Below are 15,876 nucleotides of genomic sequence, written 5' to 3' on the forward strand. Positions count from 1 at the left end.
AAAGTAGAAGTACTCAGGTCTTGTACTTGAGTAAAGTAGAAGTACTCAGATCTTGTACTTGAGTAAAGTAGAAGTACTCAGGTCTTGTACTTGAGTAAAGTAGAAGTACTCAGATCTTGTACTTGAGTAAAGTAGAAGTACTCAGATCTTGTACTTGAGTAAAGTAGAAGTACTCAGGTCTTGTACTTGACTAAAGTAGAAGTACTCAGATCTTGTACTTGAGTAAAGTAGAAGTACTCAGGTCTTGTACTTGAGTAAAGTAGAAGTACCAGAGTGTAGGAATACTCTGTCACAGTAAAAGTATTCTAAATGTTCCTCCAGTGAAAGTAGAAAGTACTCTCCTCTAAATGTACTTAAAGTAGCGACAGTAAAAGTACTCATTGTCTGATTGGTCCATTTCAGAATAATATCTCTGATATGTTTTATAATGATTGATCATTAAAGTGTTCTCAGAGCTGGTAAAGGTGCAGCTAGTTTGAATGGCTTTGTATACTGCAGGGTAGCTGCTGGATTTACTGCAGGTGAACTACAGTCTGATTTAAGGGAGATTATATTTACCATCATTAATCCTAATCTAAAAAGCAAGGCTGTCTTATGTCATTAATATTTCATTGGACGTGAAAAAGAAGGGCAATACATCAGCAAGGATATCCTCATTAGTTAAACTTATTTGTTTCATCATCCGTTACTTTATGTGCCTCTCAAATCTCCATTTTACAATTGTTTGATCAAAATAAAAGCACATCTTTTGTGTTTGATGAATATTAGCTGTCACTTTGTCTGTCATTATTTGTCCTTAAATACGGATGTGAGGCTTTTCCAAAAATGCAGAGAAGAATTGGAGGGTGTTAATGTTTGATTATGTTTTGGTTGATAAATCTCGCAAGGGCTGATATACAGTATAACTCCTCTGCTCTTCTCAAAACAACAGTCCCTTCAGCACTAAACCCTTCACCTTTTCTGATACTCCCCCCCCCCCCCCCAAACAGTCACTAAGATGATGATGTTCAGAAGAGTAGTGCAAGGATGACGTAGCTTTTGTAGGCCCCACTCGGAAGTTAGCATCTACCTTGTTCCTTGTTTCTTTAATAAGTTCCAGTTTAAATGCCATCAACAGAAGCTAAAAGCTAATGTTAGAAAGCAATTGCATCACGGTCACATGACTTCATGTCACCACCGCTAAGCTAAAGGCGGCTAGTGTTCTGTATTCTTACTGATACAAAACGTGAACGTCTCCTTTTGTGTTAGTTCAGACATCTAACCAAAAACTCATTCAAAAAACACTTGGAGACTTCGATGAGGGAACTGGGAGGTGCTTAAATGCTGACTCACTTCCTGGTTTAGGACTCATTCCTGCACCACTCTTTACTGATGAAACTTGGAGTGTCACTACGGCCAAAAGTTAAATATGCAGCGTAAATTATACAACTGGGGTGACATGAAACTCAGTCACATGACGACTCTCTGCATCTAGAGCTAAGAGTTTTAAACAGTATTTACAGTAGTGGTTGGGGGCTTTATGTGCACCTCTCCACTGGTCTGGATAAGTGCCTCATCAGAAGTTGCACTCTCAATTACAGCTCTCCACTGAAGCACACAGTATTAGCTTTAAACAGAAACGACTGTTTAACTGCAAATGTACTTGTGTGCCCCCAGATGGCAGAGAATCATTACATCTTTTTTTTTAAAGAATGAATGTACAGAGAGTTTGTGCCGTCCACACAGCAAACAGAATACATAAATACAACGTGAATTGTTGCTTTCCAGGTGAAAAGGTGAAAGAATTCATCTTATCTTACTTTTACACCATAGGTTTAGATGAAAAATGGATACGATAACACAGATTTGGGCTTATTAAAGAGGCCCTAATATGTTTTTATGGGGGTTTTCCCTTCCCTGTAGTGTGTTATATAGGTTTTAGTGCATGTAAATGGTCTGCAGAGACTAAAATCATAGTGACATTATTATGTTGCACTCACGCTTCTATTGGTTAGCGCTCCAACACATTGTACGTGATAGGCTAACGGGCGGGACATCTCTAAGCAGTCGACCAATCACAACCGAGCCGGCCTGCTAACCAATCAGAGCAGACTGGGCTCTGGTTTCAGACAGAGGGTGAAAAGAGGTGCTGCAGCACAGACAGTATGAGAAGAATAAAGAGCTTTCTGAACATTAAAGCATGGAGACATGTCACTGAGAGACACTACATACTGATATGATCTCTTTAAAAGCAGAGTAATGATTTATTATTAAAAGCTGATGCCCATATCTGAGCTGCTAGAAAATTCCCAGTGGATAATAGCCCCCAAAAAATCAGACACTAAACATCAGCATCAGGAGGGAAATCCAAACTGAAAAATGGGAAATTATGGAGCAAAATGGAGGGGACAGACGACCGTGGCGGAACAAGATGGCTGTGAGTGTGAAGCGCTGATAGGAAAAGAGGGTTGTGACTTCTGATTAGGGCGGGCAAGATGAAAGGAGTCAGAAGAAAAGAGAGAGAGAGAGCGGTGATGGAGAATGGAGTCAGGGATGATTGGTCTCCATGGTAACTGCTGATGAGGTGTGGGGCTAAATAAAAGAGCAGGTCCCTCTGATGATTTGGTACGGATCACTGTCACACACACACATACACACACACACACATTTAATTCTGAGGGTGTGGAGGGTCATGGTTAATAGGCAGTCTCACACCTCTCCTCATTATAGGCCAAGGCAGATCACATGGAAATAGAACAATTTGCCATAAAACTGTTTTTTTATGGTCATTCCAGAAGTACAAGTGCCTTTTCTTAGTCGTTAGAGTGACAAAAACATGTCAGTAAGAAGCGTAAAGTGTGACAGCTCACCAGGAAGACAGCAGTGAGACCTAGCGATGCCGTTAGCTACCAGCTAGCATTCGGCTTGTTTTGTCTAACCAGTTTAGCATTAGCTAAGTTGCTAACTATCAGATAGCTGGGTTGTTAGCTGATTGCTTACTTACTTGCATATTTGGTGACACCATTGGTCTTTCCGGTTTGTGTCTTGGCTATAGAGTGGTGCAGGGATGACAGTTATTTGGTGCAGAAAATGTAAATGCAAAAGGTATAAAGCTAATAATAGGATATGAACAAACTTCACCAAGGTCATGTGACTTCACATCACCACCACTAAGCCATAGGCAGACTCGTCTTTGGCTAATGACATTCAGATGACTCATTTAGCCACTTCAACTGCTTCAGAGTTTCACGAATAGGGAGTTTTACAACCACATACCATATTTCGGGGAACCAGAAGTGATAAAATCCACCACTTTTTAAGGGTCCAGCTTAATCATTCCAATTAAACTCCGAACCATAAGTCATGTTTGAAGTTATCAGGGCAGTAAAATTGAGAATACTATCAGTTCATGAGGAATCAAACCGGGTAATGACCAGATAATCTCGGCCCAACATCACAGCAGACCATTACCCCAGGTACAGAGGAATCCTCCTGTAGTCACACATAACCTCTTGTTGAACCATATATTTATATATTTTCTGCATCACTGTCTTCTATTGTTGGTAAGTGAGCAGTTCCTCATCTACTTCCCCCACACAGTTTTGTCAGTTTCCACTCCAGAGCGCCTTCTGGCCAAAAGCCCATTTCTCTGATATGAACTTATTAATAGTTCACTGACATCGCTCACAGAGGAGCTGAGGCACTCCAGCGAGAGCCGTGGTTACTCAACACGTTAAGGGCTGTCAATCACGGTCGTGTTATACGAAGAAGTTGTTTGTTTTTGGTTTAGTTTTGCACACAAACGAGGTCATGGCTCGAGGCAGGTTTTTCTTGTCCTGAAGTCAGGGTGATCACAGAACATGCAAAGAAGCCTACGAATCCCCTGAAGGAAAAACCTGAATCATTATTGCTAAAGAGCGGTGCAATGATGGCGTTCTTTAATGACATGACTTCACGTCACCACCGCTAAGCTAAAGGCGGCTAATGTTGGACTATAAAGGAACTACAGCACGGTCACATGACTTCACGTCACCACCGCTAAGCTAAAGGCGGCTAATGTTGGGCTATAAAGGAACTACAGCACGGTCACATGACTTCACGTCACCACCGCTAAGCTAAAGGCGGCTAATGTTGGGCTATAAAGGAACTACAGCACGGTCACATGACTTCACGTCACCACCGCTAAGCTAAAGGCGGCTAATGTTGGGCTATAAAGGAACTACAGCACGGTCACATGACTTCACGTCACCACCGCTAAGCTAAAGGCGGCTAATGTTGGGCTATAAAGGAACTACAGCACGGTCACATGACTTCACATCACCACTGCTAAGCTAAAGGAGGCTAATGTTGGGCTATAAAGGAACTACAGCACGGTCACATGACTTCACATCACCACCGCTAAGCTAAAGGAGGCTAATGTTGGGCTATAAAGGAACTACAGCACGGTCACATGACTTCACATCACCACCGCTAAGCTAAAGGCGGCTAATGTTGGGCTATAAAGGAACTACAGCACGGTCACATGATTTCACGTCACCACCGCTAAGCTAAACGCGGCTAATGTTCGGTGTGATGACGTTTAGTTGTCTCGTTTCGACTCTTGCAACCACAGTAGACACATAGAAGCTACAGACATTCACCAGTGGGGTATTTACTGATGTATGTCTCTTTAGCTTGTGTTGATTACAGACCTTATTTCAGGCTTCTAACCACCAACACATTCAAAAATATAACAAGACAAGAAGTGCTAAAAGCTAACTAGCATTCCTGCCTGCATTTTTCCATAGTGTTGACAGCCACTAAAGCAATCAATGATCAATGTAATCCTGTTTAAAATCAGTAGAGTGGCTCAGCGAGTCCCAGCTAAAAGCTCCTGGCTGCATAGGAGACACGTAGGTTATGCACATGATTTCCATTCTGTGAAATGCCGTTGGGAGTGTGATTGATGACGTGTTTGCGAGCAACACACTGGCAACCTTTCCAAGGTGTTTCTTTGTGGAAACGTGTGTGTGAAGCAAGGTGCCGCTGTGAAAGAGTACGGTCGCTCAGTAACACTTTTATTTCTGGATTTCTGGAAGGCACAAATTCAAAAGGGGCAAAATGCACAATGTCACTGAGGAGAATCGCAATGGAGAGTAGCAGTGCATAATAAATCATTAATGCTGTGCTGACGCCTGTCTGTACTTCACACTGTCTTCTCAGCACAGATGACTAAAACGGCCACTTTTCACCCCTTCATTTTGTGATGATTTTCTCACCCAGTGAAATCAGAAAACCTTCTCATCTGTCGACCAATCACAGCTCTATTCTGCCATCCTCATTACAGAGCTCAAGGTATTAACTAAACATGAGGTTACATCAAGACAGTATACAAATATTTAAGGGATTAATACTTTTTTAATAATATTTTCTTATAGTTATTAAAACAATTTGCCAACACTGCCTTTTTTTAAACAATTTTAAATAATTAAAAATCAAATTAAATATCTTATCATCATTAAAAAATATATAGAAATAAAATTGGCCAATTGTCACTGGTGTTACAGTTTCTGGTTTCCAAGAATCGGCGCATTTTGAAAATGTGATCCCTTGATTCCTTCAGATATTATGGCCAACTTTATAATGTCCGACGTCAAATGGACTTACACAGCGCTTTATCGGGTCTTCTCGACCCCTCAAAGCATTTTCATACTACGAGCCATTCCCACCTCATTCATGCAGAGCAGTATACCTTGCCCTAGGGAAGCTAGAAAGAAATTCCCCTTCAAGGGATTAATAAAGTATATCTTCTTCTTCTTCTTCTTCTAACACTCACACACACACTCACACACCGTTGGCCATTGGGAGCAACTCAGGGTTCAGCATCAGTAGTTCTGGGTGTGTTTGCACCTGGCGCCCACCGTACCTTTGTGTATGAAAGGTGCTTTACGAAGAAATAAACCTTCAGCTTGACCCTGCATATTGGAGTTACACCTGCTCTTTGTCCGACTCATAATAAAAAACACCTTCTTCCACTGCCATCCATTACAGGTAACAGCTGCTGGCCTCTTTCCTCTGGCCTCGACCGCTTGCTCTCCATCTCAGAACAAATAGATAGAAATACTCTTTCTCTCGCTGGCCTTCACACACACACACACACACACACACACACACACACACACACACACACACACACACACACACACACACACACACACACACACACACACACACACACACACACACACACACACACACACACACACACACACACACACACACACACACACACACACACACACATACACATAGAGTATGAGTTAGCGAAGGGAATTGACTGAGACCTGAGGGCTGAGAGCTGATGTTTGGGAGGCATATGGCGGAGTGGCTTAATGGAGAGCTTTTACAGCGTATCATAACAGACAGGCTCACATGGGAGGGGCGGGTCAGTGTGAGTATTGTGTCCTGGTGCATCTTTGGGGACGGACACACACAGATACAGTAGAGGTGTTCAGGTAAAAGGTGACTAAAATACACCAGTATCGCTCAGTATGTGAAGGGATTGCTGGATCTTTCACAAGAATGCTGTTTTTTCGTCTATTGTAGTGATCATTTCTCACAAATCTGATGTCTAATTGTGTTTCTCATTGTCTTTTTATGACTGAGGAATTGATTCCAAGAAATCTGTTTAAGATAAAGCAGTCTAAGTTCATTATTTTCTTATATGTGAAAAAGGTTACAAATAACTTTTGCTAAAACACCATTTTTGTGGTCCAAAATGCGTCACACTTTCTGCAGCTGAGTTACACATAACGCTATGACAAATGATCCTGGACAATCTGTTTTTAACTTGACAAAACTTTAAACAAACATAAAGAATCAGATCAGATGTTTCTTGCCTCTCAGGACTTCCATGATCACGACAGTGCAAAAACATCCCCAAAAACAGTGCAAAATACATTATAACTAAACTGTATACCAATGCATAAACCCAACAATGCAACATCTACATCACATCAGCATGCACCTGCAATGCACTGATGCACATCTCTCAGTTACACATCAGTGCTCTGAATGCATGGGGTGCTCCAGCTGATGGTTGACTTACTTAAAGCCATTTAGCTTCTGGCCTGCTTGGTTTGTCTAATTGGATTACAGACGGCCTGATTTGTTCACCAGTTCATGTTTTTCTCCACCTCAGTCACAATTCAGTAAAAGCCCTGGGACTTCCGCTGCCCTCTGACTCATCTGTCTGACTGCTCTCACGAAAAAAAATCTAGAGCATGCTTTCCAAAAGGAGGGAAATGGAGTGTGTGTGTGTGTGTGTGTGTGTGTGTGTGTGTGTGTGTGTGTGTGTGTGTGTGTGTGTGTGTGTGTGTGTGTGTGTGTGTGTGTGCAGTTTGCTACAGACGATGACCCCTGGCATGATCTGTAGCTCGGTGCAGCTGCTGAAAATCCACTTCCACGACATCCGCAAACCACCTCAATGAATCATGCAGTTCACAAATACGCTGGGAAATGTTCAACACGCCACAAAACAAACTGTAGCAGCTTCACTAAAGCCTCCGCCGGCCCCGCTGCTGCAGCCGGGCGGGATGTGTGACACCGAGTGGGAATGTCAGCGACACAGAGCGTGTTTGCTGAGCTGTCCCAAATGCTCCTGTTCAGCCTGAAATATTTACCGCTGTGGCTTCGACTTTAGAGATGCAACGCCAGGAGAGAGTACGAATCAAAACTCTAAGCACCGCTGGTTTCTCCTCGCCAGGGCAGGCAATTGGGAAGATAAATCAGGAGTCCAAGCCCAGAGAAACAGGGTTCATGACTAATAAATACCATGAGGATCTTAAATCATTATTATTTTACAACAACAGTAAACAGAATGTGTAGAGCTCTCGATTTCCTCCATCTTTCATTAAGAAAACATCAAAAATATTTCAAGTGTTGTGACCCAAGCTCTAGTCTTGTGCTGCAGGTTTTTTTTTATGCTAGCAAAGAAAACAGGGACAACGAAGTATCAGAAGCAAATCTCTTGTTTCGCTAGCAAAGTAGAACTATAACGAATGCCATTTTATTACATTTAAAGCTTTTATTGAGTTGTAGATTTGAGGTTGTTTCATATTTGATGGTGTCATCACCCTAACAAAATAAAAATAGCAGTGAAACTTTGTTTAAGAAAGGCTAAACTACATCAAATATGAATTCAAGCTAAATCTTTCATCACAAACATGAAGATTGTGAATTGACAGCATCTACTTTTTTCAATAAATGTTGACTTTTGGACGGAAACGCTTGGATCAAACGACTAGGAAACATTCCGCCCCTGAAATCTGATCCTACAAAGATTAAAATACTAATCATATTACTGTCTCTAAATCTTTATCTGCAACTGTGCAGAAATGTCGGCTTTAAACTCAAAGAATAGACAAACAGAAAGGAGAGGAAGTTGCACAGCATTGTTGAACTGTCCCTCAACAATTCAAATAAGCTTCACTTTCAATTCATCACATGCAGAGGCTTGATGAGGAAGATGTTGTAAACTGCATTTGCATATTTAGAAATTTGAATGTCAACCCTATGCATGAAGTTTTGAAGCTTGGAAGTCTTGGTTCAGCCCGGTATGAATGTGGTCGCTCTTACCTCCACAAACAGGAAGCAGGGGACGATGGAGCTGCTGCTCTTCACACCCGGCTTCTCCTCCACAGCCATCCCTCTCTCTGTTTCTCTGAGCGTCCCTCTGTCCGGCTCTCAGTCTCCTAATCCTGAAGGAAAGAGGATAAAGCCGGTCAGTCCACTGGTCAGGTCCAAAGTGTGAGATTAAATGAAATCCAATCAAGACCAACGAGAGATCCAGGGCTTTCTACGGTGTCTTATCTTTCATCCTGAACAATAGAACTGCTGTTTCATCTTTATTGTTTATATTTTGCATAAGCTACACCCATAAATATTCAAAGCTCACACAAAAAGTGAACTCATTTTGTCTCACTGGGGGCTGTGTGCATTCTTCAGTTTACTGTTGCATTCATTTAAATTGCTTTTTCTTATTTTGGATTTGTATGCATCATGCATCAGAGCAGCCCCAGGAGAATAAACAAAACAGTTGGAATGAATTTTAAAACCTGCGTCACGATCTGCTTCTTTATACCAAACACACTGAAACACTTTTTAAGATGAAAAAAGCTCATTACATTATATTCCAGTGAATACAACACAGGTTAGGTGAACAGTCACACAATATTAGCACAGTATTATTAGCACAGTTATCTAAAAGTCAGTGCAAAACAAGTTGTGCTAGGAGCTAAGTAAAGACAGGTAGCGCTAAGTGGTAATGTGCTCCTGTAGCTAGCAAGCTAACTAGCAATATGGTGCTAGCTAGCCCAGAACAGTGTGTCAGCAGTCTACAGTACTTTTTAGAAAGTGTTGCTAGTTTGCTTTAACACAGAAACAGTATATAAGTACATTACAAAACAGTAGTAGCTTCTTACTCTTTAATCCTCACATGCGTAAGTGGTGATATGTTGCTAGCCCGGAGAATGCTAATGCTAGCTAGCAACAGAGCAAGGCTGTTAGAGAAAACTGAAAGCCTCAGTAGGGTAGCTTTTTACAGTTTTGCTAGCTTAATTTAAGAAAGTAATCAGTGAAAAAGTGCTTTACACAACTGTCCCTCAAGCTAACAATATCAACAACTCAAAAGAACTGATTGGTTTCTCTTTTTAGGACAGTTGTTTGATAACTTTTTTAACAATATCACGGTTTTGGTTGAAATTAGTGCATTTGTTACGTGACTTTAAGCTAAGTAAGTATCTTCATTACGTTCATGATATAAAAACTTTATGTTTGTTTCGAACCTAAGACACAAAAGGCGGTCTCCCTGGGTGAAAGTCCATCCAGTGCTTCTTTGTTGGACCCATCAATCCACCACAACATTTCATTTTACGCAGATTTCTGTCTCTTTTCACACACACACACACACACACACACACACACACACACACACACACACACACACACACACACACACACACACACACACACACAGTTGATAAGTATGGACAATAAGTAAAGCAGCTTATGTTATGACATACAGCTTCATCTGGGTGTTTCTTCGATCCATCCATCAACCAAATTTCCTATAGACGGACTTTCACATCGTTTATACGTCATCTGACTTCCTTATCTACCCCCGTCTTAATTACTAGGGCTATTAGAAGCCACTCTAAACATCCAGAACCAATGCCAGAGGGTTTGTAGGGGGTCATAGTTTGACGTGACCAAGCTGTTTGCGACTTAAACTGGATAAAAATAGATTAACGAAAGAGGAAATTAGGGAAGTTTCCTCAAAGTAATGTTCCAGCAGTATGTGTAATCCCTGTTGTCAAACCTTCCCAAAAGTGAGGATGAGTGCTCAGCAAAATGTAGTGTTTGCCTTAAGGTTTTTATCTATTACTTTGCTGAACAGAAACTTTCTTTTCAGAGACTTGGCGTTGACCCGGAGTCCTCTGTTGGGCAGGTTTTAAAACACTCATGCAATATATAGGGAAGACAAGGGGAGGTAGAAGTCTTTCTGTTTCCGAGGAGCTGTCAGGTTGACCTCTGTTCTGCCGGTGAGTGTGAGTGTGATATGTGCCGGGGAGCTTTTTTCCTCCTAATTCCTTCAACGCTGGTGGAAAGAATAGGCCTGGGGGATGAATAAGGCATGAAGCCAAGCTCTTAGTAGTCCTCCGAACAATACAACGTGCCAACCAAGACTGCTCTTTTAGAGAGGGGTTGGTTCGACTCTGTGAGACTTGTAAGTAAAAGTAGCTGCCAATTTCACCGTCAAAGAAAGCAGGTTCTGGCTTTCACTGAGAGGACTCTTTAAAGTATAGACGCTACATACTGATATACACCTGAACATCAGCAGGAGAGGACTCTTTAAAGTAGAGACACTACATACTGATATACACCTGAACATCAGCAGGAGAGGACTCTTTAAAGTAGAGACACTACATACTGATATACACCTGAACATCAGCAGGAGAGGACTCTTTAAAGTAGAGACACTACATACTGATATACACCTGAACATCAGCATGAGAGGACTCTTTAAAGTAGAGACACTACATACTGATATACACCTGAACATCAGCAGGAGAGGACTCTTTAAAGTAGAGACACTACATACTGATATACACCTGAACATCAGCAGGAGAGGACTCTTTAAAGTAGAGACACTACATACTGATATACACCTGAACATCAGCAGGAGAGGACTCTTTAAAGTAGAGACTCTACATACTGATATACACCTGAACATCAGCAGGAGAGGACTCTTTAAAGTAGAGACTCTACATACTGATATACACCTGAACATCAGCAGGAGAGGACTCTTTAAAGTAGAGACACTACATACTGATACACACCTGAACATCAGCAGGAGAGGACTCTTTAAAGTAGAGACACTACATACTGATATACACCTGAACATCAGCAGGAGAGGACTCTTTAAAGTAGAGACACTACATACTGATATACACCTGAACACCAGCAGGGGAGGACTCTTTAAAGTAGAGACGCTACATACTGATATACACCTGAACATCAGCAGGAGAGGACTCTTTAAAGTAGAGACGCTACATACTGATATACACCTGAACATCAGCAGGAGAGGACTCTTTAAAGTAGAGACGCTACATACTGATATACACCTGAACATCAGCAGGAGAGGACTCTTTAAAGTAGAGACACTACATACTGATATACACCTGAACATCAGCAGGAGAGGACTCTTTAAAGTAGAGACGCTACATACTGATATACACCTGAACATCAGCAGGAGAGGACTCTTTAAAGTAGAGACTCTACATACTGATATACACCTGAACATCAGCAGGAGAGGACTCTTTAAAGTAGAGACTCTACATACTGATATACACCTGAACATCAGCAGGAGAGGACTCTTTAAAGTAGAGACGCTACATACTGATATACACCTGAACATCAGCAGGAGAGGACTCTTTAAAGTAGAGACTCTACATACTGATATACACCTGAAATCCATGCAAAAGAGTAAAGGCTGCCAGGGTGAACAAGCAAGAAGCCCCAGGTAACGGAAACCAACAGTCAGAGAAACAGAGGACTGGTTTTTGTTTCTTCTCCACTGAAGGCTGATGGGAAGTGTTTCTCAGTGTTTCTTCCCCTCAGGGGGAGGCAGAACAAAGAGGCTCTCCTCCACAGTTTTTGGGCCAACGGCTGAGAAAGCACAAACATGCATGAGTCGGTGGTGGCAGATAAGAACAGTTTTACCGTACGAACCACTCGGGTGGCGAGGAAGTGTGGAAGCTTTTTGATGTTTAAGAACTGATAAGTGGGACACCAAGCGAGGGGTGGTTTTAACGCACAGAACGAAAGCTTGTTTTCTCCACGGGAGCGTGCAAGGCTTCTGAGCTGTCCCACGCACATTTGGTGTGAGAGAAATTTTCTCAGAAGTGTTCGCTGAGTACTGATGACAAGATGATGATGTATGAGAGAAAATCTGTCTTCTGCTCAATATGCAGAATAGGGACACAGAGTTAGAGGCTTACACTTCATTTCTAAAGGTCATTCAAATCAGTGTTGGGCAAGTTTCTTGAAAGTGTCATTAATTACTCAGTATTTAACTCCAAAGCCTCCAAATCCGGACATATATCTTCAGTTTTTAGAGCTTCCAAAATCAATGAATGTACAATAACGTTATGTCAAAGGTGTTTCTCGTTGTAGTGAACCTACAGAGAACTTGAAGAAGTCAAGGTTGTTTCCCTAAGTAAAAAATAAGGTGTGCTGTCGCCCTGTTATTAGATCCGTTCAGGAATTGTATTGGTTCTTACTTGGTCCAAGCTACACCCTTACTCCAAGTTTTAGGGGCTGTAGTTCTACTGCTGACAGACGGACAAAAAAAGCATCAAACCAACCCGAAAAAACATAACCTCGTTGCAGCTCTCCTCAGCTTTTTCCAGAAATGTTTCGGTGCCTTTAAACCCATTGTGCTGTCTGGCCCACACCTTCACTCTCAAGGCTCTAACAATGTCATTCTTAACCACTGCACGTAGCTGAGAAGAAAGCTGAAAACCAACTCAACTCTACAAGATCAGCGGCAAACAGCTGACACAAAGAGAGGGGCTGCTGGTGGATTTTTTCCCACTTCAAACCATACTGAGTCTTTCTATGCACATGGGAAGACGTGGCCAGTTTAAGTGACAGGTTCTGCTCACATGTTGCTCGCCAAAACCACCTCCAATGATCCTCCTCTTACCCATTATTGGATTAGCGAGTTAGATGGAGTCGTCAGTGCCAAGATGACGACAGTCGGTGCCCAAATTTAACTTCACGAGAAACCTTTGAGTGACAGAGGCTATTCTATATTTCATGCTGTCTCAGACAAGTTTTGGTAATAAGTGTGGTTTTAACAAGTTATTTGATGCTATGAAAGGGGATGTAGGATGCCCCAGAAGTCCTGACTGCAGCCTGGCTCAGATTCGACCTATGCATCACAGTTGCATGCTGGTTAAAATGCACGTAGCTTTTGTGCACGTATTAGAGATTTGGATGGAGGAGGCTGTCCAGCTGGTTTTGATCTTATTAGCAAGGTCAGAGTGAAAGGGGGCTAATCTGATTGTCCATCTATCAATCAGAGGAAATCAAAGCTACCTGTCAACACAGTGTGTGTGTGTGTGTGTGTGTGTGTGTGTGTGTGTGTGTGTGTGTGTGTGTGTGTGTGTGTGTGTGTGTGTGTGTGGGTGTGCAGGAGACAGATGTGTGTCATCTGAGGGAAACAATGACAATTACAGAGACACAACCAAAACATGTGGGAACTGAAATCAAAATGGTGGAGCTGCAGAGGGGAAAGTTGAATTAGCCGACACACACATACACACACACACACACACACACACACACACACACACACACACACACACACACACACACACACATTTAATCGTGGAGAGAGCAGGACATTTGAATCCTCTGCTGCTCCTTTAAGGACCCCAGTCATAAGGGTAGAAGCTCAGGCAGCCATATGTCCTCTCTGCTGCCTCTGCAGTCCAACACCCTGCCCCAGGACATCCAGCACACACACTGCATGTGAAAACACACTCACACACACACTTGAGGAGGCTAATTGGGTACAACAATCTGGATCATGCTCTAGCTTTTTGTGCATAAATCCAGGTCTGTGCAGCAGCAATGCAGCGTTGAAATACCAAATGTCACTCAGCTGTCCGTCTATATCTGAGTGCTACATCTCCCATAGCCTAAATATTTAAGGCTCGGACTGCAGAACATTGTTCCAGCATTTTTGATTTGAGCTTTTACCTGCAGCCCAGTGCTGTCACTGTCCATTTGCTCTCATGTGGTGCTGGAATTTCTGTGTGTGTGGTGGTGTGTGAGCCTTTTTGTCACACTGCATGCTCTTATCATGCATATCATCCACATGCAGTACAGGAAGTCCGGTGCCAAACAACACACCTGGGTTGAGTCACAAACAAACATCAAACAAACAAACGCCTCCTCTCCTTGTACTACACGGCATTCCCTCCTCTACTATTAATAGGACAAAGTCAAGGAGGAGAGTTAATCCATAATAGGATTTACCCGGCGCTGGATAATTAAGGGCTTCTGTTTGGGGAATACCAAGGCGAAACACACATTGGGACACTCCCCCCCTAACCAAAACACACACACAGACACACACACTCAAATACCAGAAAGGGACGTGTGATATGTTAACAGCAGAACGTGTTTTTTTAGGCATTTCAAGTAACCTTTCCTTGCTTCCTTTCCTCCCTCCTTACCTCGTCTCGGTGCTTGACGGTTGCCGTGGCACCTGATTCCTATGCGGTGGTCATGTCAGATCAGATTGTGGTGTTCAAAAAAAAACCTCCTTCCATCCAGCTGTCCTCGGTCTTCTTCCTCCTCTACTCTCCCCCCTCTCGGTCCACGGTGAAGCGTGAGAGACGGAAGCTCCAACGTCTCCCAATCCTCCACACACACACACACTCTCACTCTCACACACACACCCTCCTCTTTTAATTAGCTTGTTCCGACCAACAACCGGGCGATGATGAGTAATAAATTAAGTGGCCGAAATTGCCTCCTGTGCAGCGTGCATCGGTCCAATGAGGAGGCACGGAGGAGAGTGCAGGAACATGTGTGTGTGTGAGAGAGAGAGTAAGAGTGTGTGTGTGTGTGTGTGAGAGAGAGAGAGGGAGGGAGGAGAGGGAGGGAGGGAGGGAATGCATTATGTGTGTCAGCTCATTTGTATTCAAAGCTTGTTTTTTTCCTCTCCATCCCTCCCCTTCTATCTACCTCTGTCCATCTCTCCCCCTTATCTCCCTCCATCCACGCCCCCCCCCCCCCCGTCTCCCCCTCTCCTCCCTCTTCATGAATGGAGGTAGAGGACATGAACCTGACCCAAACATTAGAGGGGAGAAGGACGGATGCTGCAGAATATAGGGGGGAAAGGAGCCTGCGTGTGTATATGTGTGTGTGTGTGTGTGTGTGTGTGTGTGTGTGTGTGTGTGTGTGTGTTGTGTGTGTGTCTGGATGTATATTAATGATGCATGGCTATTGATCTAACACTCCTGGAGCACATGTAACATCACAGGACACAGAGCTGGTAGCAGAGAGGGGTTAGCATAGCTGGCTGGACAGTGTGGTTGTGTGTGTGTGTGTGTGTGTGTGTGTGTGTGTGTGTGTGTGTGTGTGTGTGTGTGTGTGTGTGTTGAAGGTGACAATCTCAAAGAGTTTTGTTCATGGTGAGATTCAGAGGAACTTATATTAAGACAATGCCTCAACTTTGACTGTAAAGCTGCTAAATGCTAACCTTAAAACGAAGTCGATTCTGACGCACAGGACAGGCGGACTCTTGCCGCTCAGAGAGACCCCGAGGTGCTGAATGAATCA

At 42.9% G+C, this 15,876-nt stretch overlaps 1 protein-coding gene across 1 annotated transcript in view; it reads right to left on the minus strand.

Annotated features, from left to right (window-relative positions):
* The window catches only part of plppr2a (phospholipid phosphatase related 2a), a 59,732-nt gene extending 44,643 nt beyond the window's left edge, over positions 1 to 15,089 (minus strand). Inside the window, 2 exon segments of the mRNA XM_063904904.1 lie at positions 8,596 to 8,717; positions 14,766 to 15,089. Coding sequence (XP_063760974.1) covers positions 8,596 to 8,664 — 69 coding nt within the window. The 5' untranslated portion in view covers positions 8,665 to 8,717; positions 14,766 to 15,089.
* Between the last annotated feature and the right edge of the window lie 787 nt (positions 15,090 to 15,876).

This window comes from Eleginops maclovinus, chromosome 16, assembly GCF_036324505.1.
Source record: "Eleginops maclovinus isolate JMC-PN-2008 ecotype Puerto Natales chromosome 16, JC_Emac_rtc_rv5, whole genome shotgun sequence".
NCBI classification, from domain to species: domain Eukaryota; kingdom Metazoa; phylum Chordata; class Actinopteri; order Perciformes; family Eleginopidae; genus Eleginops; species Eleginops maclovinus.